Source organism: Bos taurus, chromosome 23, assembly GCF_002263795.3.
Source record: "Bos taurus isolate L1 Dominette 01449 registration number 42190680 breed Hereford chromosome 23, ARS-UCD2.0, whole genome shotgun sequence".
NCBI lineage: Eukaryota > Metazoa > Chordata > Mammalia > Artiodactyla > Bovidae > Bos > Bos taurus.
Genome location: NC_037350.1, coordinates 27,058,150 through 27,086,012, shown reverse-complemented (window position 1 = coordinate 27,086,012; position 27,863 = coordinate 27,058,150). Strand labels below are relative to the sequence as shown.

At 38.6% G+C, this 27,863-nt stretch overlaps 1 protein-coding gene across 8 annotated transcripts in view; it reads right to left on the bottom strand.

The window, feature by feature from the left end:
• Positions 1–27,863, bottom strand: part of TSBP1 (testis expressed basic protein 1) — a 170,717-nt gene that overhangs the window by 8,988 nt on the left and 133,866 nt on the right. For all 8 annotated transcript variants that reach the window (XM_059880620.1, XM_059880625.1, XM_059880621.1 and 5 more), the window contains 6 exons: positions 27,789–27,806; positions 26,498–26,518; positions 23,948–23,968; positions 22,916–22,930; positions 18,468–18,491; positions 12,437–12,460 (listed from right to left, as the gene is read on the bottom strand). In XM_059880620.1, coding sequence (XP_059736603.1) covers positions 12,437–12,460; positions 18,468–18,491; positions 22,916–22,930; positions 23,948–23,968; positions 26,498–26,518; positions 27,789–27,806 — 123 coding nt within the window. The remainder of the gene's footprint in view (positions 1–12,436; positions 12,461–18,467; positions 18,492–22,915; positions 22,931–23,947; positions 23,969–26,497; positions 26,519–27,788; positions 27,807–27,863) is intronic.

Here is a 27,863-nt window from a genome sequence, read left to right as displayed (position 1 = left end):
GAGACTCACGTCCATCGAGTCAGTGATGCCATCCAGTCATCTCATCCTCTGTTGTCCCCTTCTCCTCTTGCCCCCCAGTCCCTCCCAGCATCAGAGTCTTTTCCAATGAGTCACCTCTTCACATGAGGTGGCCAAAGTACTGGAGTTTCACCTTTAGCATCACTCCTTCCAAAGAAATCCCAGGGCTGATCTCCTTCAGAATGGACTGGTTGGATCTCCTTGCAGTCCAAGGGACTCTCAGGAGTCTTCTCCAACACCACAGTTCAAAAGCATCAATTCTTCAGCGCTCAGCCTTCTTCACAGTCGAACTCTCACATCCATACATGACCACAGGAAAAACCATAGCCTTGACTAGACGGACCTTTGTTGGCAAAGTAATGTCTCTGCTTTTGAATATGCTATCTAGGTTGGTCATAACTTTCCTTCCAAGGAGTAAGCGTCTTTTAATTTCATGGCTGCAGTCACCATCTGCAGTGATTTTGGAGCCCCCCAAAATCAAGTTTGACACTGTTTCCACTGTTTCCCCATCTATTTCCCATGAAGTGATGGGACTGGATGCCATGATCTTCGTTTTCTGAATGTTGAGCTTTAAGTCCACTTTTTCACTCTCCTCTTTCACTTTCATCAAGAGGCTTTTGAGTTCCTCTTCACTTTCTGCCATAAGGGTGGTGTCATCTGCATATCTGAGGTTATTGATATTTCTCCCGGCAATCTTGATTCCAGCTTGTGTTTCTTCCAGTCCAGTGTTTCTCATGATGTTCTCTACGTATAAGTCAAATACACAGGGTGACAAGAGACAGCCTTGACGAGCTCCTTTTCCTATTTGGAACCAGTCTGTCGTTCCATGTCCAGTTCGAACTGTTGCTTCCTGACCTGCATACAGACTTCTCAAGAGGCAGGTCAGGTGGTCTGGTATTCCCATGTCTTTCAGAATTTTCCACAGTTTATTGTGATCCACACAGTCAAAGGCTTTGGCATAGTCAATAAAGCAGAAATAGATGTTTTTCTGGAACTCTTGCTTTTTCCATGATCCAGCAGATGTTGGCAATTTGATCTCTGGTTCCTCTGCCTTTTCTAAAACCAGCTTGAACATCAGGAAGTTCATGGTTCACATATTGCTGAAGCCTGGCTTGGAGAATTTTGAGCATTACTTTACTAGCGTGTGAGATGAGTGCAATTGTGTGGTAGTTTGAGCATTCTTTGGCATTGCCTTTCTTTGGATTGGAATGAAAACTGACCTTTTCCAGTCCTGTGGCCACTGCTGAGTTTTCCAAATTTGCTGGCATATTGAGTGCAGCACTTTCACAGCATCATCTTTCAGGATTTGAAATAGCTCAACTGGAATTCCATCACCTCCACTAGCTTTGTTCGTAGTGATGCTTTCTAAGGCCCACTTGACTTCACATTCCAGGATGTCTGGCTCTAGGTCAGTGATCACACCATCGTGATTATCTGGGACATGAAGATCTTTTTTGTACAGTTCTTCTGTGTATTCTTGCCATCTCTTCTTAATATCTTCTGCTTCTGTTAGGTCCATACCATTTCTGTCCTTTATCAAGCTCATTTTGCATGAAATGTTCCTTTGGTATCTCTGATTTTCTTGAAGAGATCTCTAGTCTTTCCCATTCTGTTGTTTTCCTCTATTTCTTTGCATTGATCGCTGAAGAAGGCTTTCTTATCTCTTCTTGCTATTCTTTGGAACTCTGCATTCAGATGTTTATGTCTTTCCTTTTCTCCTTTGCTTTTCACTTCTCTTCTTTTGACAGCTATTTGTAAGGTCTCCCCAGACAGCCATTTTGCTTTTTTGCACTTCTTTTCCATGGGGATGGTCTTGATCCCTGTCTCCTGTACAATGTCACGAACCTCATTCCATTGTTCATCAGGCACTCTATCTATCAGATCTAGGCCCTTAAATCTATTTCTCACTTCCACTGTATAATCATAAGGGATTTGATTTAGGTCATACCTGAATGGTCTAGTGGTTTTCCCTACTTTCTTCAATTTCAGTCTGAATTTGACAATAAGGAGTTCATGGTCTGAGCCACAGTCAGCTCCTGGTCTTGTTTTTGCTGACTGTATAGAGCTTCTCCATCTTTGGCTGCAAAGAATATAATCAATCTGATTTCGGTGTTGACCATCTGGTGATGTCCATGTGTAGAGTCTTCTCTTGTGTTATTGGAAGAGGGTGTTTGCTATGACCAGTGCATTTTCTTGGCAAAACTCTATTAGTCTTTGCCCTGCTTCATTCCATATTCCAAGGCCAAATTTGCTTGTTACTCCAGGTGTTTCTTGACTTCCTACTTTTGCATTCCAGTCCCCTATAATGAAAAGGACATCTTTTTTGGGTGTTAGTTCTAAAAGGCCTTGTAGGTCTTCATAGAACTGTTCAACTTCAGCTTCTTCAGCATTACTGGTTGGGGCATAGACTTGAATTATTGTGATATTGAATGGTTTGCCTTGGAAACGAACAGAGATCATTCTGTCATTTTTGAGATTGCATCCAAGTACTGCATTTCGGACTCTTTTGTTGACCATGATGGTCACTCCATTTCTTCTGAGGAATTCCTGCCAGCAGTAATCTATTCCAAGGATAGATTTTGAACATAAAGTGAGAGCAGAGGGGGAGGAGCTAAGATGGTGGAGGAGTAGGATGGGGAGACCACTTTCTCCCCTACAAATTCATCAAAAGAACATTTAAACGCCGAGTAAATTCCACAGAACAACTTCTGAATGCTGGCAGAGGACATCAGGCACCCAGAGAAGCAACCCATTGTCTTTGAAAGGAGGTAGGAAAAAATATAAAAGACAAAAAAAGAGACAAAAGAAGGACGGATGGAGCTATGTCCTGGGAAGGGAGTCTTAAAAAGAGAGAAGTTTCCAAATACCAGGAAACACTCTCACTGCCGAGTCTGTGCCGAGCCTTGGAAGCACAGACGGTTACATAACAGGGAGGAAAAATAAACAAACAATTAAAACCCACAGATTACGAGCCCAACGGTAATTCCTTCAGCGGAGAAGCAGCGCAGACGCCTGCACCCGCCACTAGCAAGTGGGGGCTGGGCAGGGAGGTGCGGGCTGCATCGCTTAGAGTAAGGATCTGGCCTGAATGCCCCGAGCACTATCTGAGTGACTAATTTGGGCTAGCAAACCAGACTGTGGGATAACTACCAGGCGAAAAGCCAGCCCTAAGCTAAGACACTGCCAGGCCTGCTCATGAAACAAAGGACTGAACAGAGATAGCTAGCTGCAGACCATCCCCCTCCGGTGACAGGCAGCCAGAGCTGGAAGGGGGCAATCGCAGCCCCAGAGAGACATTATCTACAAAACTGTAAGCAGGCTTCTTTGCTAACTAAGACTTCTTGGGGTTCTGGACAGTCAACATCCGCTTGAGAAGGTGCACCGGTTGTATACCCAGAAAACCAAGTGGCGGGGAGGCAATAAGTCGCAGCAACAGCGCTCGCCAAACACCTCATCACCTGAGCTGCTTGGACCTGGGAAGGGCACAAAACGCAGGCCCAACCAAGTCTCCGCCTCTGGGGACTACCTGAGTGCTTGAACCTGAGCGGCTTAGACCTGGGAGGTGCAGGCAGCCCAGGGCTGGCCTCGGATGGTTCCCAGTGGAGCAACCTAGAGCCTGAGCAGTGTGGGCAGGGAGGCTACACGTACTGTGAGTGGGGGCAGGCCCAGTGTGGCTGAGGCACTGCGAGCACATGCCAGTGTTATTTGTTTGCAGCGTCCCTCCCTTCCCACAGCGCGATTGAACAAGTGAGCCTAAAAAAAAAAAAAAAAGTGTCCACCACCGCCCCCTTTGTATCAGGGCGGAAATCAGACACTGAAGAGACCAGCAAACAGAAGAAGCTATAACAGAGGGAACCGCCTTGGAAGCAACAGGTGCAATAGATTAAAACCCTGTCGTTAGTACCAACTACATAGGAAGGGGCCTATAGATCTTGAGAAATATAAGCCGGACCAAGGAACTAGCCAAAAATGAACTGACCCCACAATACCCACAACAACACCAGAGAAAGTCCTAGATATATTTTTACGATCATTCTTTCTTTCTTTTTCTTTTTTAATTAAAAAAAAAAATTTAAGTCCTCTATTACTCCTTTAATTTTCACTTTTATAACCTATTATTACTTTGCAAAAAAAGACTATTTTTTTTAAAAAGCAAACTTCATATATATATATATATATTTTATAATTTTTGTGACCTTGTTTTTTTTTTCTTTTTCTCTTTATTTTTTTCCTTCTTTTCTTTAACATTGTATTTTTGAAATTCCAAACTCTACTCTAGATTTTTTAATTTTAGCTTTTTAGTATTTGTTATCAATTTTGTACCTATATTTTCTTTATAATTTTTGTGACTTTGTTTTTTTTTTTCTCTTTCTTTTTCCTCTTCTTTTCTTTAACATTGTATTTTTGAAATTCAAAACTCTACTCTAGATTTTTAACTTTTGCTTTTTGGTATTTGTTATCACTTTTGTATCTATATTTTCTTTATAATTTTTGTAAGTTTTTTCTCTCTCTTTCTTTTCCTTCTTCTTTTCTTTAACATTGTATTTTTGAAATTCCAAATGCTACTCTAGATTTTTAATTTTTGCTTTTAGGTACTTGTTACCAATTTTGTACCTTTAAGAACCCAATCTTCAGTACCCATTTTTTACTTGGGAGTGAGATTACTGGCTTGACTGCTCTCTCCCTCTTTGGACTCTCCTTTTTCTCCACCAGGTTGCCTGTGTCTCCTCCCTAACTCCTCTCTACTCTACCCAACTCTATGAATTTCTGTGTGTTCCAGACGGTGGAGAACACCTAGGGAACTGATTACTGGCTGGATCTGTTTCTCTCCTTTTCATTCCCTCCTTTTATCCTCCTGGCCACCTCTGTCTCCTTCCTCCCTCTTCTCTTCTCTGTATAACTGTGTGAACATCTCTGAGCGGTCCAGTTGTGGAGTGCACATAAGGAAGTGATTACTGGCTAGCCCACTCTCTCCTCTATTGATTCCACCTCATCTCATTCGGGTCACCTTTAACTCCCTCCTCCCTCTTCTCTTCTCCATGTAACCCTGTGAACCTCTCTGGGTAACCCTCACAGTGGAGAAACTTTTCATCTTTAACCTAGATGTTTTATCAATGGTGCTGTATAGAAGGATAAGTTTTGAGACTACTGTAAAAATAAGACCGATAACTGGAAGCAGGAGGCTTAAGTCCAAACCCTGACTCCAGGGAACTCCTGACTCCAGGGAACATTAATTGACAGGAGCTCATCAAACGCCTCCATACCTACACTGAAACCAAGCATCACACAAGGGCCAACAAGTTCCAGGGCAAGACATACCACACATTCTCCAGCAACACAGGAACACAGCCCTGAGCTCCAAGATACAGGCTTCCCAAAGTTACTACAAAACCATAGACATCTCATAACTCATTACTGGACACTTCATTGCACTCCAGAGAGAAGAAATACAGCTCCACCCACCAGAACACCGACACAAGCTTCCCTAACCAAGAAACCTTGACGAGCCACCTGTACAAACCCACACACAGTGAGGAAACGCCACAATAAAGAGAACTCCACAAACTGCCAGAATACAGAAGGACACCACAAACTCAGCAATATAAACAAGATGAAGAGACAGAGGAATACCCAGCAGGTAAAGGAACAAGATAAATGCCCACCAAACCAAACAAAAGAGGAAGAGATAGGGAACCTACCTGATAAAGAATTCTGAATAATGATAGTGAAATTGATCCAAAATCTTGAAACCAAAATGGAATCACAGATAAATAGCCTGGAGACAAGGATTGAGAAGATGCAAGAAAGGTTTAACAAAGACCTAGAAGAAATAAAAGAGTCAATATATAATGAATAATGCAATAAATGAGATCAAAAACACTCTGGAGGCAACAAATAGTAGAATAACAGAGGCAGAAGATAGGATTAGTGAATTAGAAGATAGAATGGTAGAAATAAATGAATCAGAGAGGAAAAAAGAAAAACAAATTAAAAGAAATGAGGACAATCTCAGAGACCTCCAGGACAATATTAAATGCTACAACATTCGAATCATTGGAGTCCCAGAATAAGAAGACAAAAAGAAAGACCATGAGAAAATACTTGAGGAGATAATAGTTGAAAACTTCCCTAAAATGGGGAAGGAAATAATCACTCAAGTCCAAGAAACCCAGAGAGTCCCAAACAGGATAAACCCAAGGCGAAACACCCCAAGACACATATTAATCAAATTAACAAAGATCAAACACAAAGAACAAATATTAAAAGCAGCAAGGGAAAAACAACAAATAACACACAAGGGAATTCCCATAAGGATAACAGCTGATCTTTCAATAGAAACTCTTCAAGCCAGGCGGGAATGGCAAGACATACTTAAAGTGATGAAAGAAAATAACCTACAGCCCAGATTATTGTACCCAGCAAGGATCTCATTCAAATATGAAGGAGAAATCAAAAGCTTTACAGAGAAGCAAAAGCTGAGAGAATTCAGCACCACCAAACCAGCTCTCCAACAAATACTAAAGGATATTCTCTAGACAGGAAACACAAAAAGGGTGTATAAATTCGAACCCAAAACAATAAAATAAATGGCAACGGAATCATACTTATCAATAATTACCTTAAATGTAAATGGGTTGAATGCCCCAACCAAAAGACAAAGACTGGCTGAATGGATACAAAAACAAGACCCCTACATATGTTGTCTACAAGAGACCCACCTCAAAACAGGGGACACATACAGACTGAAAGTGAAGGGCTGGAAAAAGATTTTCCATGCAAATAGGGACCAAAAGAAAGCAGGAGTAGCAATATCCATATCAGATACAATAGATTTTAAAACAAAGGCTGTGAAAAGAGACAAAGAAGGTCACTACATAACGATCAAAGGATCAATCCAAGAAGAAGATCTAACAATTATAAATATATATGCACCCAACATAGGAGCACCACAATATGTAAGACAAATGCTAACAAGTATGAAAGGAGAAATTAACAATAACACAATAATAGTGGGAGACTTTAATACCCCACTCACACCTATGGATAGATCAACTAAACAGAAAATTAACAAGGAAACACAAACTTTAAATGATACAAGAGACCTGTTAGACCTAATTGATATCTATAGGACATTTCATCCCAAAACAATGAATTTCACCTTTTTCTCAAGCGCACATGGAACCTTCTCCAGGATAGATCACATCCTGGGCCATAAATATAGCCTTGGTAAATTCAAAAAAAATGAAATCATTCCAAGCATCTTTTCTGACCACAATGCAGTAAGATTAGATCTCAATTACAGGAGAAAAACTATTAAAAATGCCAACATATGGAGGCTGAACAACATGCTGCTGAATAACCAGCAAATCACAGAAGAAATCAAAAAAGAAATCAAAATTTGCCTAGAAACGAATGAAAATGAAAAGACAACAACCCAAAACCTGTGAGACACTGTAAAAGCAGTCCTAAGGGGAAAGTTCATAGCAATACAGGCATATCTCAAGAAACAAGAAAAAAGTCAAATAAATAACCTAACTCTTCAACTAAAGCAACTAGAAAAGGAAGAAATGAAGAACCCCAGGGTTAGTAGAAGGAAAGAAATCTTAAAAATTAGGGCAGAAATAAGTGCAAAAGAAACAAAAGAGACCATAGCAAAAATCAACAAAGCCAAAAGCTGGTTCTGTGAAAGGATAAATAAAATTGACAAACCATTAGCCAGACTCATCAAGAAACAAAGGGAGAAAAATCAAATCCATAAAATTAGAAATGAAAATGGAGAGATCACAACAGACAACACAGAAATACAAAGGATCATAAGAGACTACTATCAGCAATTATATGCCAATAAAATGGACAACGTGGAAGAAATGGACAAATTCTTAGAAAAGTACAACTTTCCAAAACCAGACCAGGAAGAAATAGAAAATCTTAACAGACCCATCACAAGCACGGAAATTGAAACTGTAATCAGAAATCTTCCAGCAAATAAAAGCCCAGGTCCAGACGGCTTCACAGCTAAATTCTACCAAAAATTTAGGGAAGAGCTAACACCTATCTTACTCAAACTCTTCCAGAAAATTGCAGAGGAAGGTAAACTTCCAAACTCATTCTATGAGGCCACCATCACCCTAATACCAAAACCTGACAAAGATGCCACAAAAAAAGAAAACTACAGGCCAATATCACTGATGAACATAGATGCAAAAATTCTTAACAAAATTCTAGCAATCAGAATCCAACAACACATTAAAAAGATCATACACCATGACCATGTGAGCTTTATCCCAGGGATGCAAGGATTCTTCAATATCTGCAAATCAATCAATGTAATACACCACATTAACAAATTGCAAAACAAAAACCATATGATTATCTCAATAGATGCGGAGAAAGCCCTTGACAAAATTCAACATCCATTTATGATAAAAACTCTCCAGAAAGCAGGAATAGAAGGAACATACCTCAACATAATAAAAGCTATATATGTGAAACCCACAGCAAACATTATCCTCAATGGTGAAAAATTGAAAGCATTTCCTCTAAAGTCAGGAACAAGACAAGGGTGCCCACTTTCACCATTACTATTCAACATAGTTTTGGAAGTTTTGGCCACAGCAATCAGAGCAGAAAAAGAAATAAAAGGAATCCAGATTGGAAAAGAAGAAGTAAAACTCTCACTGTTTGCAGATGACATGATCCTCTACATAGAAAACCCTAAAGACTCCTTTAGAAAATTACTAGAACTAATCAGTGAATATAGTAAAGTTGCAGGATATAAAATCAACACACAGAAATCTCTTGCATTCCTATACACTAATAATGAGAAAATAGAGACATTAAGGAAACAATTCCATTCACCATTGCAACGGAAAGAATAAAATACTTAGGAATATATCTACCTAAAGAAACTAAAGACTTATATATAGAAAACTATAAAACACTGGTGAAATAAATCAAAGAGGACACTAATAGATGGAGAAATATACCATGTGCATGGATTGGAAGAATCAATATAGTGAAAATGAGTATACTACCCAAAGCAATTTATAGATTCAATGCAATCCCTATCCAGCTATCAACGGTATTCTTCACAGAGCTAGAACAAATAATTTCACAAATTTGTATGGAAATACAAAAAACCTCGAATAGCCAAAGCGATCTTGAGAAAGAAGAATGGAACAGGAGGAATCAACCTGCCTGACTTCAGGCTCTACTACAAAGCCACAGTCATCAAGACAGTATGGTACTGGCACAAAGACAGAAATATAGATCAATGGAACAAAATAGAAAGCCCAGAGACAAATCCAGGCATGTATGGACACCTTATCTTTGACAAAAGAGGCAAGAATATACAATGGATTAAAGACAATCTCTTTAACAAGTGGTGCTGGGAAAACTGGTCAACCACTTGTAAAAGAATTAAATTAGAACACTTTCTAACACCATACACAAAAATAAACTCAAAATGGATTAAAGATCTAAATGTAAGACCAGAAACTATAAAACTCCTAGAGGAGAACATAGGCAAAACACTCTCCGACATACATCACAGCAGGATCCTCTATGACCCACCTCCCAGAATATTGGAAATAAAAGCAAAAATAAACAAATGGGACCTAACTAAACTTAAAAGCTTCTGCACAACAAAGGAAACTATAAGCAAGGTGAAAAGACAGCCTTCAGAATGGGAGAAAATAATAGCAAATGAAGCAACAGACAAACAACTAATCTCAAAAATATACAAGCAACTCCTACAGCTCAATTCCAGAAAAATAAATGACCCAATCAAAAAATGGGCCAAAGAACTAAAGAGACATTTCTCCAAGGAAGACATACAGATGGCTAACAAACACATGAAAAGATGCTCAACATCACTCATTATCAGAGAAATGCAAATCAAAACCACTGTGAGGTACCATTTCATGCCAGTCAGAATGGCTGCAATCCAAAAGTCTACAAGCAATAAATGCTGGAGAGGGTGTGGAGAAAAGGGAACCCTCTTACACTGTTGGTGGGAATGCAAACTAGTACAGCCACTATGGAGAACAGTGTGGAGATTCCTTAAAAAACTGGAAATAGAACTGCCTTATGATCCCGCAATCCCACTGCTGGGCATACACACTGAGGAAACCAGAAGGGAAAGAGACACGTGTACCCCAATGTTCATCGCAGCACTGTTTATAATAGCCAGGACATGGAAGCAACCTAGATGCCCATCAGCAGATGAATGGATAAGAAAGCAGTGGTACATATACACAATGGAGTATTACTCAGCCATTTAAAAGAATACATTTGAATCAGTTCTAATGAGGTGGATGAAACTGGAGCCTATTATACAGAATGAAGTAAGCCAGAAAGAAAAACACCAATACAGTATACTAACACATATATATGGAATTTAGAAAGATGGTAACAATAACCCTGTATACGAGACAGCAAAAGAGACACTGATGTATAGAACAGTCTTTTGGACTCTGTGGGAGAGGGAGAGGGTGGGATGATTTGGGAGAATGGCATTAAAACATGCATAATATCATATATGAAACGAGTTGCCAGTCCAGGTTTGATGCACGATACTGGATGCTTGGGGCTGGTGCACTGGGACGACCCAGAGGGATGGTATGGGGAGGGAGGAGGGGGGAGGGTTCAGGATGGGGAACACATGTATACCTGTGGTGGATTCATTTTGATATATGGAAAAACCAATACAATATTGTAAAGTTAAAAAATAAAAAAAAAGTGAGAGCAAAATAACAAGGTGATTATAAAATGACATAAATATATCTTGAAAATAAAGTGATGATACATGAAAAAAGTCAAGGAGTTGAACTAGTGCCTCAGCAACACATTGAGTTGGCCAAAAAGTTTGTTCGGGTTCTTTCCATACTATCATATGGAAAAATCCCAACTTACTTTTTGGCCAACTCATTACTTTAAAACATAAGTGTAAACACTTATGACTGCTGACAACACTATATATTTTAAAGTGATAGGTGTAAACAGACCAATTATTAATAATTAAAGGATGAAGGACATGGCAGGGTCACCAGAGGATTTACAAAAGTATAAAAATAATATGAATGCATGATATAGTGGGTAGGATGCAATAGTGAGGGTAAGGTTGAAGATTCAGTAGTGTGGGATGACTGTTGGCAAGAGCTCCCAGAACTGATGAATGGTGATGGAATCCAGATCCAAGGGGGAGGAGCTGATCTTTGACAGGTGAGACGAGGCTACTGACTCTACTGTAGTTGGAAGGAAGATAAATGGAAGGCTTCACATGCAGGTTATTTGGTGGCAGAAATCTGTAATTACATGTAATATTTATTTTTATTCATCCAACATGATGCGTGGTCCCTGTGGGGAGTGAAAGGTGTGGAGAGATTTTATGTTTATTTGTGTCACAAAGATTATTTCAAATATCAAATAGTTTCCCTGGAGAATGGGAGAGCAAGCTGATGTGGAAAGAGTTACTCTGGTCAGTTTTGAGTATCCACTTGAGGCCATTAGCCATGAGTCAATGGAGGCACATGTCTGTACGGCTGGTGTTATTTTCCTGTAGCACCCAGTGTAGGAAGGGTTGGTGTAGAGAAGGAGGATGGCAGAATTAGTTCAAGATTACATGCAAAGCTGTTCTGATAGATGAAAAGTGGGCCAGAGGATTTGGAGGTATTGTCCTGTAAGTGACAAGAGTGATGTCTATGGAGTTAGGAAGTAAAGACCCGATAGTGGTAAATGAAACAGGAGAAATTAGAAAAGTCAAGAAATTAAAGGTGTCAGTGAAGTCAGTAACTGGTGATGTGGGATGAAGGCTGCTGCGAAGCTGGAAGCTTGTTGCTGAGAGATGATGAGAACGTCAGGGTATCTACTGCTTCATCACTGGGAGATGATTTTGTCAGTTTGATTTTTAAAACTTAATTGTTCCCATTTCTTATCCAGAGTCTTTGTTTTCTATTTTTCCTCTTTTTGTTCAATTTATTAAAAAAAAATACTATTCCTTTCCAACTGTGTTCTGTCAACTTGTAAAAACCTGTGGTTCCTCAAAACATTGTACTATCTTTTATTTACTTCTTACTCTGTTGTCTAACCTCCCAGGTATACCTCTGGGTACTGAGTATAAACTTTAATTATTTAACAAGTTCTTTCCTCCTCATTTTGCACTCTTTTATTTCTCTATATTCCTCTTTCTGCTTCAATTCATTTAACTTACAACTTTAGTATACGTTTTCCTCCCCTTTGGTTTGGAATGAGAATAATATCCTTTACAGGTTATTTTTCTACAGGTAAGTGGCATTTAATTTCCAGGAATTCAGTAAAATTCTCACTGAAAAGGACAACCAGCAAAGTTAATAATAGTTCATGTACCCTATAATAGTCCATTACATAAAGTAATTACAAATATGACAGTGTTACTTACTAGTAACTGGTGGTGTAGCTTTTCCTGAAATACAAGAGACATGTTGTTTTAATCAATTATGGGTACAGCATATATTTCCCCTGTTAATTTCTCACTGAGGAATCTTTTAATGACAACTAAGAAGCACAAGGATTTCTGTTACAATTATTTTGATGCTGGAATCCCTGTCAACATGATCACTTATGAAGTATGTCTGATGTTCAGTTCTGATGTCTTCAGAGCCTGGCAAATACCTGCTTCTTTCCGTTTCCTCCTTTTGTAGTTTTCCCATTTTTCATTCTAACTTTTCTTACCTTTGGTCCTCTTTGTCAGTTACCATCCACTCTTTCAAAAAAGAATGTGTGACCTAAACTATGATTTATTGGTTCTGCTTTTTATTCTTTTTGTTAATCAGTGGAGTTTTGGTCTACGAATTCATTGGCAAATCTTCTTAATTAGCATAAAACTAACTTAAAAAGCAGAAAGTGCCTTATGACCCAGCAATTCCACTGCTGGGCATACACACTGAGGAAACAAGAATTGAAAGAGACACATGTACCCCAGTGTTCATCGTAGCACTGTTTATAATAGCCAGGACATGGAAGCAACCTAGATGTCCATTAGCAGATGAATGGATAAGAAAGCTGTGGTACATATACACAATGGAGTATTACTCAGCCATTTAAAAGAATACATTTGAATCAGTTCTAATGAGGTGGATGAAACTGGAGCCTATTATACAGAATGAAGTAAGCCAGAAAGAAAAACACCAATACAGTATACTAACACATATATATGGAATTTAGAAAGATGGTAACAATAACCCTGTATACGAGACAGCAAAAGAGACACTGATGTATAGAACAGTTTTTTGGACTCTGTGAGAGAGGGAGAGGGTGGGATGATTTGGGAGAATGGCATTGAAACATGTATAATATCATATATGAAATGAGTCGCCAGTCCGGGTTCAATGCACGATACTGGATGCTTGGGGCTGGTGCACTGGGACGACCCAGAGGGATGGTACCCAGAGGGAGGGAGGAGGGAGGAGGGTTCAGGATGGGGAACATGTGTATACTTGTGGCAGATTCATGTGATATATGGCAAAACCAATACAATATTGTAAAGTTTAAAAATAAAATTAAAAAAAATTAAAAAAAAAGTAGTAACAAGCAAGAAATCAACAAAATACTTGTATGTAGCATATCTGCAAAAGCATATTGTGTACATAAATTTGATTTTTTTCAAGTAAAAAAAAAAAAGAAAAAAAAAAGCAGAAAGTGAAGAGGAACTAAAAAGCCTCTTGATGAAAGTGAAAGAGGAGAGTGAAAAAGTTGGCTTAAAGATCAACATTCAGAAAATGAAGATCATGGCATCTGGTCCCATCACTTCATGGGAAATAGATGGGGAAACAGTGGAAACAGTGTCAGACTTTATTTTTTGGGGATCCAAAATCACTGCAGATTGTGACTGCAGCCATGAAATTAAAAGACACTTACTCCTTGGAAGGAAAGTTATGACCAACCTAGACAGCATATTAAAAAGCAGAAGCATTACCTTGCTGACAAAGATCCATCTAGTCAAGGCTATGGTTTTTCCAGTGGTCATATATGTATGTGAGAGTTGGACCTAAAGAAAGCTGAGTACTGAAGAATTGATGCTTTTGAACTGTGGTGTTGGAGAAGATTTTTGAGAGTCCCTTGGACTGCAAGGGGATCCAACCAGTCCATTCTGAAGGAGATCAGTCCTGGGTGTTCTTTGGAAGGAATGATACTAAAGCTGAAACTCCAATACTTTGGCCACCTCATGCGAAGAGTTGACTCATTGGAAAAGACTCTGATGCTGGGAGGGATTGGGGACAGGAGGAGAAGGGGACGACAGAGGATGAGATGGCTGGATGGCATCACCAACTGGATGGATGTGAGTCTCAGTGAACTCCAGGGGTTGGTGATGGACAGGGAGGCCTGGTGTGCTGCGTGCGATTCATGGGGTCGCAAAGAGTCGGATATGACTGAGCGACTGAAGTGAACTTACTGAACTTAGAAAGATTACAGACTTCATGAAAAATTGAAAATAAATTACCACTATAGAAATCTATTACAGAATTTTATTTAAAGGATTTAATAATTTAAAGATAGAAACTCATTAGTTAATTTAGCAAATAATAATTTAGAGAAAAATGTGTTAGAAACAATCTTAATGCATTATATTGTTGTATTAATAAACTACTACATTTAGGCCTCTAGACTTTTCCTAGATATTAAATATTATATGCAACTTAGTTCTAAATATATTACTAGAAACTCTTTATGTCCTTTCATAAGATACATATTATTTTAGTTGTAGTTTAAAATTTTGTCAATTCTAAGCCTCTGCCCTCTCCCCATTTCAGCTTACAGCTCCCAAAACTCTTCCTGAGCATAAAGAGCTATCTGGGCATATTTTGTTATAATTGGTTCCTTATCCTCCATTCTTGAAAATGCTTCAGAGCCATAAAGGTAGAATGGGTGTCTTGTTATTCATAATGAACCCCTTTTCACCACATCTGTGTTAGTCATTGAGTCTTATCTGACTCTTTGTGAACCCATGAACTGTAGCCCCCCAGGCTCCTCTGTCCATGGAATTCTCCAGGCAAGAATACTGGAGTGGGTAGCTATTACCATCTCCAGGGATCTTCCCAACCCAGGGACAGAACCTAGGTCTCCTGCATTGCAGGTGGATTCTTTACTGTCTTTGTTCAGTTCAGTTCAGTCACTGAGTCGTGCCCAACTCTTTGTGACCCCATGGACTGCAGCGTGCCAAGTTTCCCTGTCCATCACCAACTCCCAGAGCTTGCTCAAACTCATGTCCATCAAGTTGGTAATGCCATCCAACCATCTTATCCTCTGTTGTCCCCTTCTCCTCCTGCCTTCAATCTTTCCTAGCATCAAGGTCTTTTCCAATGAGTTTTATGTTTCCAATGAGGTTTATGTTAATGAGGTAACTTCTGAAAATCACCTACAGACAGGGGCTGTTTGCCAGAAGAACCAACTTTGAACAGAGGGTTAGAACTTTCAGTCCCACCCCTTGATTTCTGGGAGGGATGAAGGGCTAGAGGTTGAGTTAAACACTGATAGTTAAAGATTAATTGGTCGTTTTAATGTTTTAAAGCCTCCATAAAAACCCAAATGGAGGGAGTTCAAAGCCCTTCCAGGCTGGGGAGTCAGAATGCTTCCCCAGATTCCAAAGGACAGAAGCTTCTTTGTTTGGGGCCTTGCCCTCTGTATCTCTTCATCTACTGCCGATTCTTGTCTTTTAGTATCCTTTGTAGTAAATCAGGAATCTAGCTTGTAAATGGTTTCTTAAATTCTGTGAGCCACTCTAGCAAATTAATCCAACCTAAGGAAAAGGTCATGGGAATCCTGTGTTGTAACTAAATACAGGTAACAACCTGGACTTGTGATTGGCATCCAGAGTTGGAGGTGGGTAATTGAACCTTCTGGTTTATGGAGCTGGTGAGTCAGAAGCACAGGTAACCTTGAAACAAGCAGGACCTGGTGGGGTCCTCCTGGATACAAAAGCCTTTCTGTGTTCCTTGTTTCTTGTTTGTGGGAAAAAGGCTTCAGCCTTCTAGACCTTCCTTGAGTACCAAAACACAGATTCAAACAATTGCTAACCAGGGAAGTGAGGGAATGCAGAAATAAAGAAAGAGCAATCAAGAAACAATAGTGTAGTGATGAAGCGGGTTCCTGGTTCCTCCTCATGGAATATACATAACAATGTATCTTTGATTTCTCCTACAGTGAGTTTGTTAGGGAACTACTGATGAAAACCACTTATGCTGGCCAGGCACAATGATAACCCCTTGTCTGAGTTGTCTCACAACAGGAGGTCCAATAAATTCAGGAGGGGCCAAAAGAGAGAGGAGATGACCAACCTCCCAGAATCTTTCCCACTGGAATCCATCTTGGCTGAGAGATATGCGTGCCGTCAGGAAGGACCCTGAGTCAGATGATGGGCCAAGCAAGATGACTGGCCAGAGACAACCCAGTAGCTAGCCCTACTAGCATAAAACCTGAGACTGTCAGCAATGTGGCAGAGCAATTCTCTTGGGGTACCTTACCCTGCTGCTCTCTGCCTGGGTGTTCCTTTCCAGTAAGGTCTCTTACTTTGTTAGCATGTGTATCTCCTTCATTTTTGAGTGTTAGACAAGAGCCCACTCTCAGGCCCTGGAAAGTTTCTCTCTTTCTGCAACAAGTTATCTTCCTGGAAATAATTTCATCTTTTAGTTTCTTGTTGCATATGTAGCTCTTACCAGAAACTAGGCCATTTAATTTCTCTTCACCTTGTTATACCCTTGCTGACTGGATCTACCTCTTTGCCTGTATTTATAAATATCACATTGAATTCTGATTTTGAGTTGACAAAAATTTAAACTACAACTAGAATAATATTTATTTTAATATGTACAATTATTTTCAGTGATTTAGTCTTTTCTTAACATTATGACAGTGAGGAAATATTGAGAAATATGATCATTGAGTTCTTCCACAGTTGAAACTGATGATGGCAACGATAATTAAACGTGGCTCATGCTCTATTCAGAATTTGAAAAAAGTACCTACTGATGAATGGTGCAACACTTTTAAAATGAAGCAAAAAGGAAATAAATGAATTTCATCTTGCTTGCAAAAAGATATAAAGAATTTAATAAAGGTTTATAAGTTAGAACAAAATTGTTATTCTTGCATCAGAGAACGCCCTAGAAAAGGGACATCAAGGAATTTTCAGAACAGATGAGGCTATAGTAATTAATAAAAAGTTACTTTAAGAGTTGGGTGTGTCTTGAAAATTTCATGTTCTTTCTTTTTGAAATAACTGGTAGAGTCATATTAATTTCTTTTGTGGGTGTAACCTCCTATCAGATCCAGAGACAGTGAAATGTTTTATGGTATGATGTTATTGCATTTGAACTTTGGATCTTGTTCATCATCTTCCACTTTTGTTTTTGCAAAACCTGGCCTTTATTCTTCCTTTATATAGCTTCATCTGCTATTTTATTATAAAAAGATTTTGTTTTGTATATTTGTTGTTTCAGTTTATTGATTTATTTATGCTTTCAGGAAAACTCTTAGGAATCTCCAAAATTGCTGACTGAAGAGAGGTAAACAGATTAGAAGGAAAAAATTAAGATTTATAAGGTTTTATAGGACTGACTTTGGCCTCCAGGTTGTATTAAACAATGTCAGTTATAATAATATTGTTTATATGTTTATAGTTTCTTTATTTGTTAATTGTTTCCCCCATAAGGTTGTAAGACGCTTCATGAGGACAAGAGTCATATCTGTTGCATTTAGTACTATCAGTGTGTCTGCATTTAATAGATTTATAAATAGGTGCTGAATGTATGAAAACAATGTGAACTTGAGCTCTGGAGTGAGAACTGCACTGGAGCTATAGATAACGGCAGTTAACATCCCACAATAAGACTTAACAGGTTAAGCAACTGAGGAGGAGAAAGAGGCTCGTGAGAAAGTTCTGAGGAACACAAGCATTTAAGAACCAGGAAGAGGAAGAAGTGAATAACAATGAGATTAATTCAGAGCAAGAAATGTGGGAAGAAAGCAAGGAGAGTGAAATGTGGTTTCAAGGGGGAGAGAGTGTTTCAAGAAAGAAAGTGTTTCTCAGAATGTTGTACTGTCTTTTATTTACTTCTTACTCTGTTGTCTAACCTCCCAGGTATACTTCTGGATACTGAGTATAAACTTTAATTATTTAACAAGTTCTTTCCTCTTCATTTTGCACTCTTTTATTTCTCTATTTTCCTCTTTCTGCTTCAATTCATTTAACTTACAACTTTAGTAAATGTTTTCCTCCCCTTTGGTTTGGAATGAGAATAATATCCTTTACAGGTTATTTTTCTACAGGTAAGTGGCATTTAATTTCCAGGAATTCAGTAAAATTCTTAACTTGTCCCTCACTGAAAATAACAACCAGCAAAGTTAATAATAGTCCATGTACCCTATAATAGTCCATTACATAAAGTAATTACAAATATGACAGTGTTACTTACTAGTAACTGGTGGTGTAGCTTTTGCTGAAATACAAGAGACATGTTGTTTTAGTCAATTATGGGTACAGCATATTTTTCCCCTGTTAATCTCGCACTGAGGAATCTTATAAATAACAACTAAGAAGCACAAGGATTTCTGTTACAATTATTTTGATGCTGGAATCCCTGTCAACATGATCACTTATGAAGTATGTCTGATGTCTTCAGAGCCTGGCAAATACCTGCTTCTTTCCGTTTCCTCCTTTTGTAGTTTTCCCATTTTTCATTCTAACTTTTCTTACCTTTGGTCCTCTTTGTCAGTTACCATGTACTCTTTCAAAAAAGAATGTGTGACTTAAACTGTGATTCATTGGTTATGCTTTTTATTCTTTTTGTTAATCAGTGAGTGGAGTTTTGGTCTACAAATTCATTGGCAAATCTTCTTAATTAGCATAAAACTAACTTAAAAATATTGGAGACTTCATGAAAAATTGAAAATAAATTACCACTATAGAAATCTATTAGAGTTTTATTCACTCTAATGGATTAAACTGAAGATAATTTAAAGTCAGGTTGTAGTAGACTAAGAAGTGGATGTTGAAGTAGCATTAGAGGTAAGGAATGAGGACAACTCTGATGCAGTTTAGCCATGATGAGAGAGGGAGTGGCTGGGTTGGAGCAGGTGGTTGGGTCACGGAAGGATTTAACAAAATACAGGATGACATTAAAATGTTTAAATGCTGAAAGGGAGAAATTGAAGATAACAGGAAATGTGAGTTTTGAGGTCAGCTAACTCTCTAAGTGAAGAAAGCTGAGTGCCGAAGAATTGTTGCTTTTGAACTGTGGTGATGGAGAAGACTCTTGAGAGTCCCTTGGGCTGCAAGGAGATCTAACCAGTCCATTCTAAAGGAGATCAGCCCTGGGATTTCTTTGGAAGGAATGATGCTAAAGCTGAAACTCCAATATTTTGGCCACCTCATGTGAAGAGTTGACTCATTGGAAAAGACCCTGATGCTGGGAGGGATTGGGGGCAGGAGGAGAAGGGGACGACAGAGGATGAGATGGCTGGATGGCATCACCGACTTGATGAACATGAGTTTGGGTGAACTCTGGGAGTTGGTGATGGATGGGGAGGCCTGGCGTGCTACAGTTCATGGGGTTGCAAAGAGTTGGACACGACTGAGCGACTGAACTGAACTGAACTGAACTCTCCAAGGAGAAGGCAATGGCACCCCACTCCAGTACTCTTGCCTGGAAAATCCCAGGGATGGGGGAGCCTGGTGGGCTGCTGTCTATGGGTTCGCACAGAGTTGGACACGACTGAAGCGACTTAGCAGCAGCAGCAGAACTCTCTAAGGGAATGAAATGGAATGGGATCTAGAACTCAATGAAGGAGTTGAATTTTGATACATAAAATACTGCTGTCCTTGTTGAGAGGAACACTTAAAATCTACTCTCAGTAATTTTAAAGTATACAATATTGTATTATTAAGTATAGTCACCATACTGTACATGGGAGCCTCAGGAAATTTTTTACCTTATAATTATGTCTTCCATTTTTCTTGCTCCCCAGCCCCTGCAAGCACCATTCTGTTCTTTGTTTCTAAGAAATTTGCTTTTTTTTAGATTCCACACATATTTGATACTATGCAGTATTTTCTTTCTCTGTCTAGCTTATTTCACTTAGTGTAATGCCCTTCAGGTTCATTCATGTTGTGAAAGCAAATATTTCTGAACACATGATTGTTTCCTCTCCTTCATTCTTTTATGTTGCTGTGTCACTCTAGGACTTGTGGCCTCTCAAAGCTTTAACAATGCTGTGCTTGTGTGCTTAGTTGCTCTTTGCGTGTCTGACTCTTTGTGACCCCATAGACTGTGGCCCGCCAGGCTTCTTTGTCAATGGGGATTCTCCAGGCAAGAACACTGGAGTGGGTAGCCTACCCCTTCTCCAGGGGATCTTCCTGACCCAGGGATTGAACTGGGGTCTCCTGCATTGCAGGTGGATTCTTTACCAGCCGAGCTACCAGGGAAGCCCTTAACAATGCTAATGCTGTGAAATTTTGAAATCAGCTTTCGTAAAGTTCACATAGTTGATACTTTTTAGCCATTTTCTCCTTTATAATCACACAGTCTAGGTTCATGTGATCTTTTACCAGGGATTTCTGGTTCTTTTTCTTATTAATGCAATCCATTTTGTTTGTGTAAATTAGGTTGAGAGTAGCATTATTGACTCAATGGACATGGGTTTAGCTGGACTCCGGGAGTTGGTAATGGACAGGGAGGCCTGGCGTGCTGCGGTTCATGGGGTCACAAAGAGTCGGACACAACTGAGACTGACTGAACTGAACTGAAGTACTCCTGTTACTTTTTCTACACATAATAAGATGTTTAAAGTCAGTTTAAATTTAACTTTGTTAAATTTTCCATTTTCTTACAGTTATGCTTTTATTTTTTACTCTTCTTCCATTTATCAACTTAGAAAATAGTCACAACCTAAAAGTTGAGAGTTATATTTCATTTGGTGGGAAGTTTTAGGACATCAGGCCCAAGAGACAGCATCTCAAGTAACCCTGAGAGAAATGCTCCAAGTAGGTGAGGGGAGGAGCCAGGTTATATAGAAGTCTCACAACAAAGGACCAATTGTCTGAACGTCAAAAGATTCAGTTCAGTTCAGTTCAGTCGCTCAGTCGTGTCCGACTCTTTGCGACCCCATGAATAGTAGCATGCCAGGCCTCCCTGTCCATCACCAACTCCCGGAGTTCACACAGACTCAACGTCCATCGAGTCGGTGATGCCATCCAGCCATCTCATCCTCTGTCGTCCCCTTCATCTCCTGCCCCCAATCCCTCCCAGCATCAGAGTCTTTTCCAATGAGTCAGCTCTTCTCATGAGGTGGCCAAAATATTGGAGTTTCAGCTTTAGCATCATTCCTTCCAAAGAAATCCCAGGGCTGATCTCCTTTAGAATGGACTGGTTGGATCTCCTTGCAGTCCAAGGGACTCTCAAGAGTCTTCTCCAACACCACAGTTCAAAAGCATCAATTCTTTGGCGCTCAGCTTTCTTCACAGTCCAACTCTCACATCCATACATGACCACTGGAAAAACCATAGCCTTGACTAGACGGACCTTTGTTGGCAAAGTAATGTCTCTGCTTTTCAACATGCTGTCTAGGTTGGTCATAACTTTCCTTCCAAGGAGTAAGTGTCTTTTAGTTTCATGGCCGCAATCACCATCTGCAGTGATTTTGGAGCCCCCAAAAATAAAGTCTGACACTGTTTCCACTGTTTCCCCATCTATTTCCCATGAAGTGATGGGACTGGATGCCATGATTTTAGTTTTCTGAATGTTGAGCTTTAAGCCAACTTTTTCACTCTCCTCTTTCACTTTCATCAACAGGCTTGTTAGTTCCTCTTCACTTTCTGCCATAAGGGGTGGTGTCATCTGCATATCTGAGGTTATTGATATTTCTCCCGGCAATCTTGATTCCAGCTTGTGCTTCTTCTAGCCCAGCATTTCTCATGATGTACTCTGGATATAAGTTAAATAAGCAGGGTGACAATACACAGCCTTGATGTACTCTTTTTCCTCTTAGGAACCAGTCTGTTGTTCCATGTCCAGTTCTAACTGTTGCTTCCTGACCTGCATATAAGATTACTGTTAATTAAAGGAAATCAAATATCCCAAGTTAAGGGATTTAGTGCTTTTCTATGTATGGAAAGATGCAAGAGTCTGGGCTCACTAAAATCATTCCTTTCATATGCATCTCAGCTATCCTGGTGCCAGTATCCTGTATTTTTCACATCCTGAGCTTCCTTGAACTCACCATAGTGAGTGGCTACAGTTTGATGGCTGTTATATAGCAAGTATTTTTCTCCTTCCTGAGTGCCCTTAGGCCCACATTGGAGGGCTGGAATTGCTGATGATTGTGAAATCCTTTTTTACTGATATGGTAGAAAATATTCCATTTCTCACATTTCACTTAAAATGTTACCCTTTTGAATTATATCCTATCAATTTTGATATCCTGAGAGAAATATATATATGACTGATTCTTTTATTCACTTTCTGTATTGTCTAGGCATCTGAGTGACTTTGGGGAGCTAGGAATAAGATTTATAAATTTCATCTTACTATTTTCTTCCCTTACTCTCACCCATTTCTTTTGTTTCTCAGTCTTCCTTTCCTAGCTTCAACTCATTTAATTCAATTCATTTCATTTAAATTCTTTAAATGTCTCCTGATTCCTTTTTCTGAGAATGTTATTTTGTGTTTTGGCAAGTCAGCTGCCTTGATACAATGTTGAAGTTCTTAGCTATTCTTTCTACAAATCAGTGAGGTTTGGTTTCAAGAAAATTTTCAATAACTGAAAAGTCTTAACTTGTGTCCAATTGACCATGACAACCTTCAAATTTAGTTGAAGTCTTTATACTATAACAGTCATTAAGTAACAAGTTAAATAATGTACTTACCATTAGGTGGTTCAGCTTTTGTTGAAATATAAGCACAAACAAGTAGTTATTTGTTAACCTGTTACTGAGCAGCACATTTTCCTGTTTAAAATCTTCCAATTTGGAAATCTTATAAAATGACACCCAACCAGCACAAACACCTCTGCCATGGTTATGTATTGCTATAGTTCCTGGTCAAATGGTCCCTTATTGGTGTGTGCCATGCTAAGTGTCAAGACTGGAGAGAACTGTGGTAAGATTTTAGTCTCAACACCCACTTGTTGTGGTAGCTCCTCTGTGATATCTCTGCTAAGTGAGAAGCTTATTACTGGGGCTCTTTCCCTAATCATTTGTATTTATCTTTGAACAACTCATATTCATCGTTTCTTAATAGCCTCTCATATGTACTTTCTCTTTTCTCTTAATGTTGACTCCCTTTTATGTAGACTCCAGTCTACGTTGTTTTTCTTTTAAAGTGAATTTTATTTGTTCTGAGGAATATACCGTCTTAGTTATTCAGTGCATTTAAGCTTTTCAGCAAACTGTCAGTAATCTCTAAAAATCCTCACCGCTCAGGGCTGAGTATACAATGAAAAATACTAATATGAGGTTTTCAAATTTGGGTATGTTAATTGTCAGAGTAATCAAAAATTCTTTATGAACTTATTTATCCCCAAATCACTTATGCTGAGAAATAGAAAAAAGCTTAAGCATGGGTTTCTCAGCAGCTCCTATAAACAAACGTAAATGAATACAGTTTAACTTATAGATTGTATAATTAATAATAGTCTTCTTTGAGTTATTTCAACATCTAATTTCCTTAGAGCACAAAAACTTTCATGGCATTATTAAGCCCCATTAAAGAATCACATATTGTTTTGTAGTTTTGTTACAGTTTTAAAATCACAATTAGCAAACTTTGGATATGGAAGGGAAAAAGGCAAAAGGAGACATCATAACATTAATGTTGGACACAGAAGCAGCCAAATTCAGCAAAAACATACATACAGCTAAACTGAAATGATTTGGAGTGGAGAAGTGGAAAGAACTTACCTCTGGCTCTCACATCTTTTTCTATAATAAAAAAGAAATAAATGAAGTCTAAAAATCTTGAATATAGCTTTTTCTTGAGTACAAAATAATTACAATAGCTAGTGATAATTGGTTGATTAACATGTGCCTAGGCATTGTTCCTATTTAGAACCAGTTTGTTATTCCATGTCCAGTTCTAACTGTTGCTTCCTGACCTGCATACAGATTTCTCAAGAGGCAGGTCAGGTGGTCTGGTATTCCCATCTCTTTCAGAATTTTTCACAGTTTATTGTGATCCACACAGTCAAAGGCTTTGGCATAGTTAACAAAGCAGAAATAGATGTTTTTCTGGAACTCTCTTGCTTTTTCCATGATCCAGTGGATATTGGCAATTTGATCTCTGATTCCTCTGCCTTACGTCATGAGAAACACTGGACTGGAAGAAACGCAAGCTGGAATCAAGATTGCCGGGAGAAATATCAATAACCTCAGATATGCAGATGACATCACCCTTAGGGCAGAAAGTGAAGAGGAACTAAAAAGCCTCTTCTTGATAAAAGTGAAAGTGGACAGTGAAAAAGTTGGCATAAAGCTCAACATTCAGAAAACGAAGATCATGGCATCTGGTCCCATCACTTCATGGCAAACAGATGGGGAAACAGTGGAAACAGTGTCAGACTTTATTTTTTGGGGCTCCAAAATCACTGCAGATGGTGATTGCAGCCATGAAATTAAAAGACGCTTACTCCTTGGAAGGAAAGTTATGACCAACGTAGATAGCATATTCAAAAGCAGAGACATTACTTTGCTAACAAAGGTCTGTCTAGTCAAGGCTATGGTTTTTCCAGTGGTCATGTATGGATGTGAGAGTTGGACTGTGAAGAAGGCTGAGCGCTGAAGAATTGATGCCTTTGAACTGTGGTGTTGGAGAAGACTCTTGAGAGTCCCTTGGACTGCAAGGAGATCCAACCAGTCCATTCTAAAGGAGATCAGCCCTGGGATTTCTTTGGAAGGAATGATGCTAAAGCTGAAACTCCAGTACTTTGGCCACCTCATGTGAAGAGTTGACTCACTGGAAAAGACTCTGATGCTGGGAGGGATTGGGGGCAGGAGGAGAAGGAGACGACAGAGGATGAGATGGCTGGATGGCATCACTGACTCAATGGACGTGAGTCTGAGTGAACTCCGGGAGTTGGTGATGGACAGGGAGTCCTGGCATGCTGCAATTCATGGGGTCGCAAAGAGTCGGACATGACTGAGCGACTGAACTGAACTGAACTGAGGCATTGTTCCAGTTGATTAAACTATTTTAATTCTCACTGAAATCCCATGAGGTGGCTATAATTGTTACCTTCATTTTATCAATGAAAGAATTAGCGGGAATAGGTTAAGTAAACCATTCAAGACCAGGCACTTCAGTGGTCAAGTCTGCATTTATACTTAAGCATCAAAACCCCAGAACCCATAGTTCTATGGTCTTTTATGTGTATATTATTTTGGGTCTTTAAGTTCCATGTTGGCTGCTTTGGCACTATAATCCAACACAGAAAAATCTCTTAAACATTAATTTTTTCACTTTTTTATACATGATCTTCTATGTTTATAATTGAAACTTTTGAAGTTGGCTTTCCTAAAGCTTAGTCTAGAATATCTGACAATTTTTGGTTGTTTATCATCAGTTATCACAAAATCTAAGCTTATGTGGACCATTATTTTTTAAACATATTTTTTCTTATTGGTACAACTCCTTTTGTTAATATGAATTGAGTCGATGGTAATTCTATGTGCTTCTTCTATTCATTAAGATAAATTATAGTCATTGATTCTTTTGCATTTTGCTGTTTCCTTTTCCCCACCTAATTTTTATTTTTTAGGATTTCTGTCTTCATTCTATTTGTAATATTAATCCTAATTGATTCTATTTCATTAATTTTGTAATTTCAGAAGAAACATGTGTGTGTGCTAATTCGTTTCAGTAGTGTCTGACTCTTTGCGACCCTATGAACTGTAGTCCACCAGGCTCCTCTGTCTATGGCATTCTCCAGAATACTGCAGTGGGTTGCCATGCCCTTCTCCAGGGGATCTTCCCGACCAAGCGATGGATGGAATCCAGTCTCTTCTGTCTCTTCCATTGGCGGATGGGTTCTTTACCACTGGTGTAACCTGGGAAGCCCCAGAAGAAACATAGGTATAGTCTATTCTTTTATTCTCTTTACTTGTTCAGACTCTCAACTAAATTTTTGGATCCTGTGTGTAAGATTTAGAAGATTTAGCAAGGTGTTTAAAAAAATTATCCTTCATTGTATTTCTCTATTTTTAATTCTCAGCTCTGACTCATTTTTATCTCTAGTAAGAACGTTCTTCTTTGTTGCTGGTAAGTCCGTTGACTTGATTGAATGATAATGTACTTCTATGTTTATTTTTTTGATTTGGTTTTAGTTTCAAAAAATTGGCAACAACAATAAAGTTCTTGATTTCTGCTCCACTGTAAAATAGCAATCATAGAATGTAATAGTCCTGTGCATGCAGCAACAGACTATTGTCAGTAGAATTATAAGATACTGTACTTACTAAGAGGTGGTGAGGTTTTTGCTAAAATAAAAGCACAAAAAATTAGTTATTATTTTTAAACTATTAAGTATACAATGTATATCCCTTATAAATATGCATTAAGGGAGTCTTATAAAATAATATTCAAAAAGCTCAAAGACTTCTACATCAGTTAATTTGACGCTGTGAGTCCTAGCAAGGTGGTCCTTTATGAGAATGTAAGATACACAGTCTTGGGACTGGAAAGTACCTTAATTCTTAGGTTTTGTGCTATTATATCATAATGTCTTCTTTTAAAAATTGAAGTACAGCTGACTTACAATACTATATTACCTTCAGATGTACAATATAGTGATTCAATATTTTTATATATTATTCTCCATTTAAAGTTATTGCAAAATAATGACTATATTTCCCTGAGCTGTACAGTATATCATTGTAGCTTATATATTTTATACATAATAGTTTGTGTCTCTTAATCTCATACCTCTATCTAACCTCTTCCCTGTTTCTTCTCCCTACTGATAACCGCGGGTTTGTGAGTGGTTACCACTCTCTGTATCTGTGAGTCTTTTTCAGTGTTGTTATAGTCATTCATTTGCTTTATTTTTTAGATTCCACATATGAGTGATAACATAGAATATTTGTCTTCTTCTGTCTGACTTATTTCACTACACATAATACTCTCTATGTCCATCCATGTTGTTACAAATGCAGAATTTCACTCTTTTTTAAATAACTGAATAATATTCCATTGTACATATATACCACATCTGCTTTATTCACTCTTCTGCTGATGAGCACTTAGGTATAGCTTCCATATTTTGGCTACTGTAAATATCTGAACATGGGAGTACATCTGTCTTTTTGCTTAATCTCTAGCTTTTAGATGAAGTGGACCATAGTCTATTTACCCACCTGCAGTGGGTCTATAAAATTCCTTCCAACTAGGAAATTTATGCTTGAGAGTCTTCATTAAAGAGGAGCTCATTCCTTTGTGCATCCTTTATATAGTCATGTCCAGCATGGTGACTACAGTTAATAATAATATACTGTATATTTGAAAGTTGCTAGGAGAGTAGATCTTAAAAGCTTTCAACACAAGAAACAAATGTAACTATGTATGGTAATGGATGTTAACTAGACTTATTGTGTTCATTTCATGATATCTATGAATATCGAATCATTATGCTATACACTTGAAACCAACAGAATGTTGTATGTTAATTATATCAGTAAAAAACTATAGGGATAACTTTCAGGCTAGTATTTAAATTAAAAGACATAACAGTTGAGGAAAAGGAAAACTTACCAATTCGTTCAGCAAATCCTGATTCAGAGAAAAAACATTTGTCAGTTCTAATTACAAAGTCACATGTTATATTAA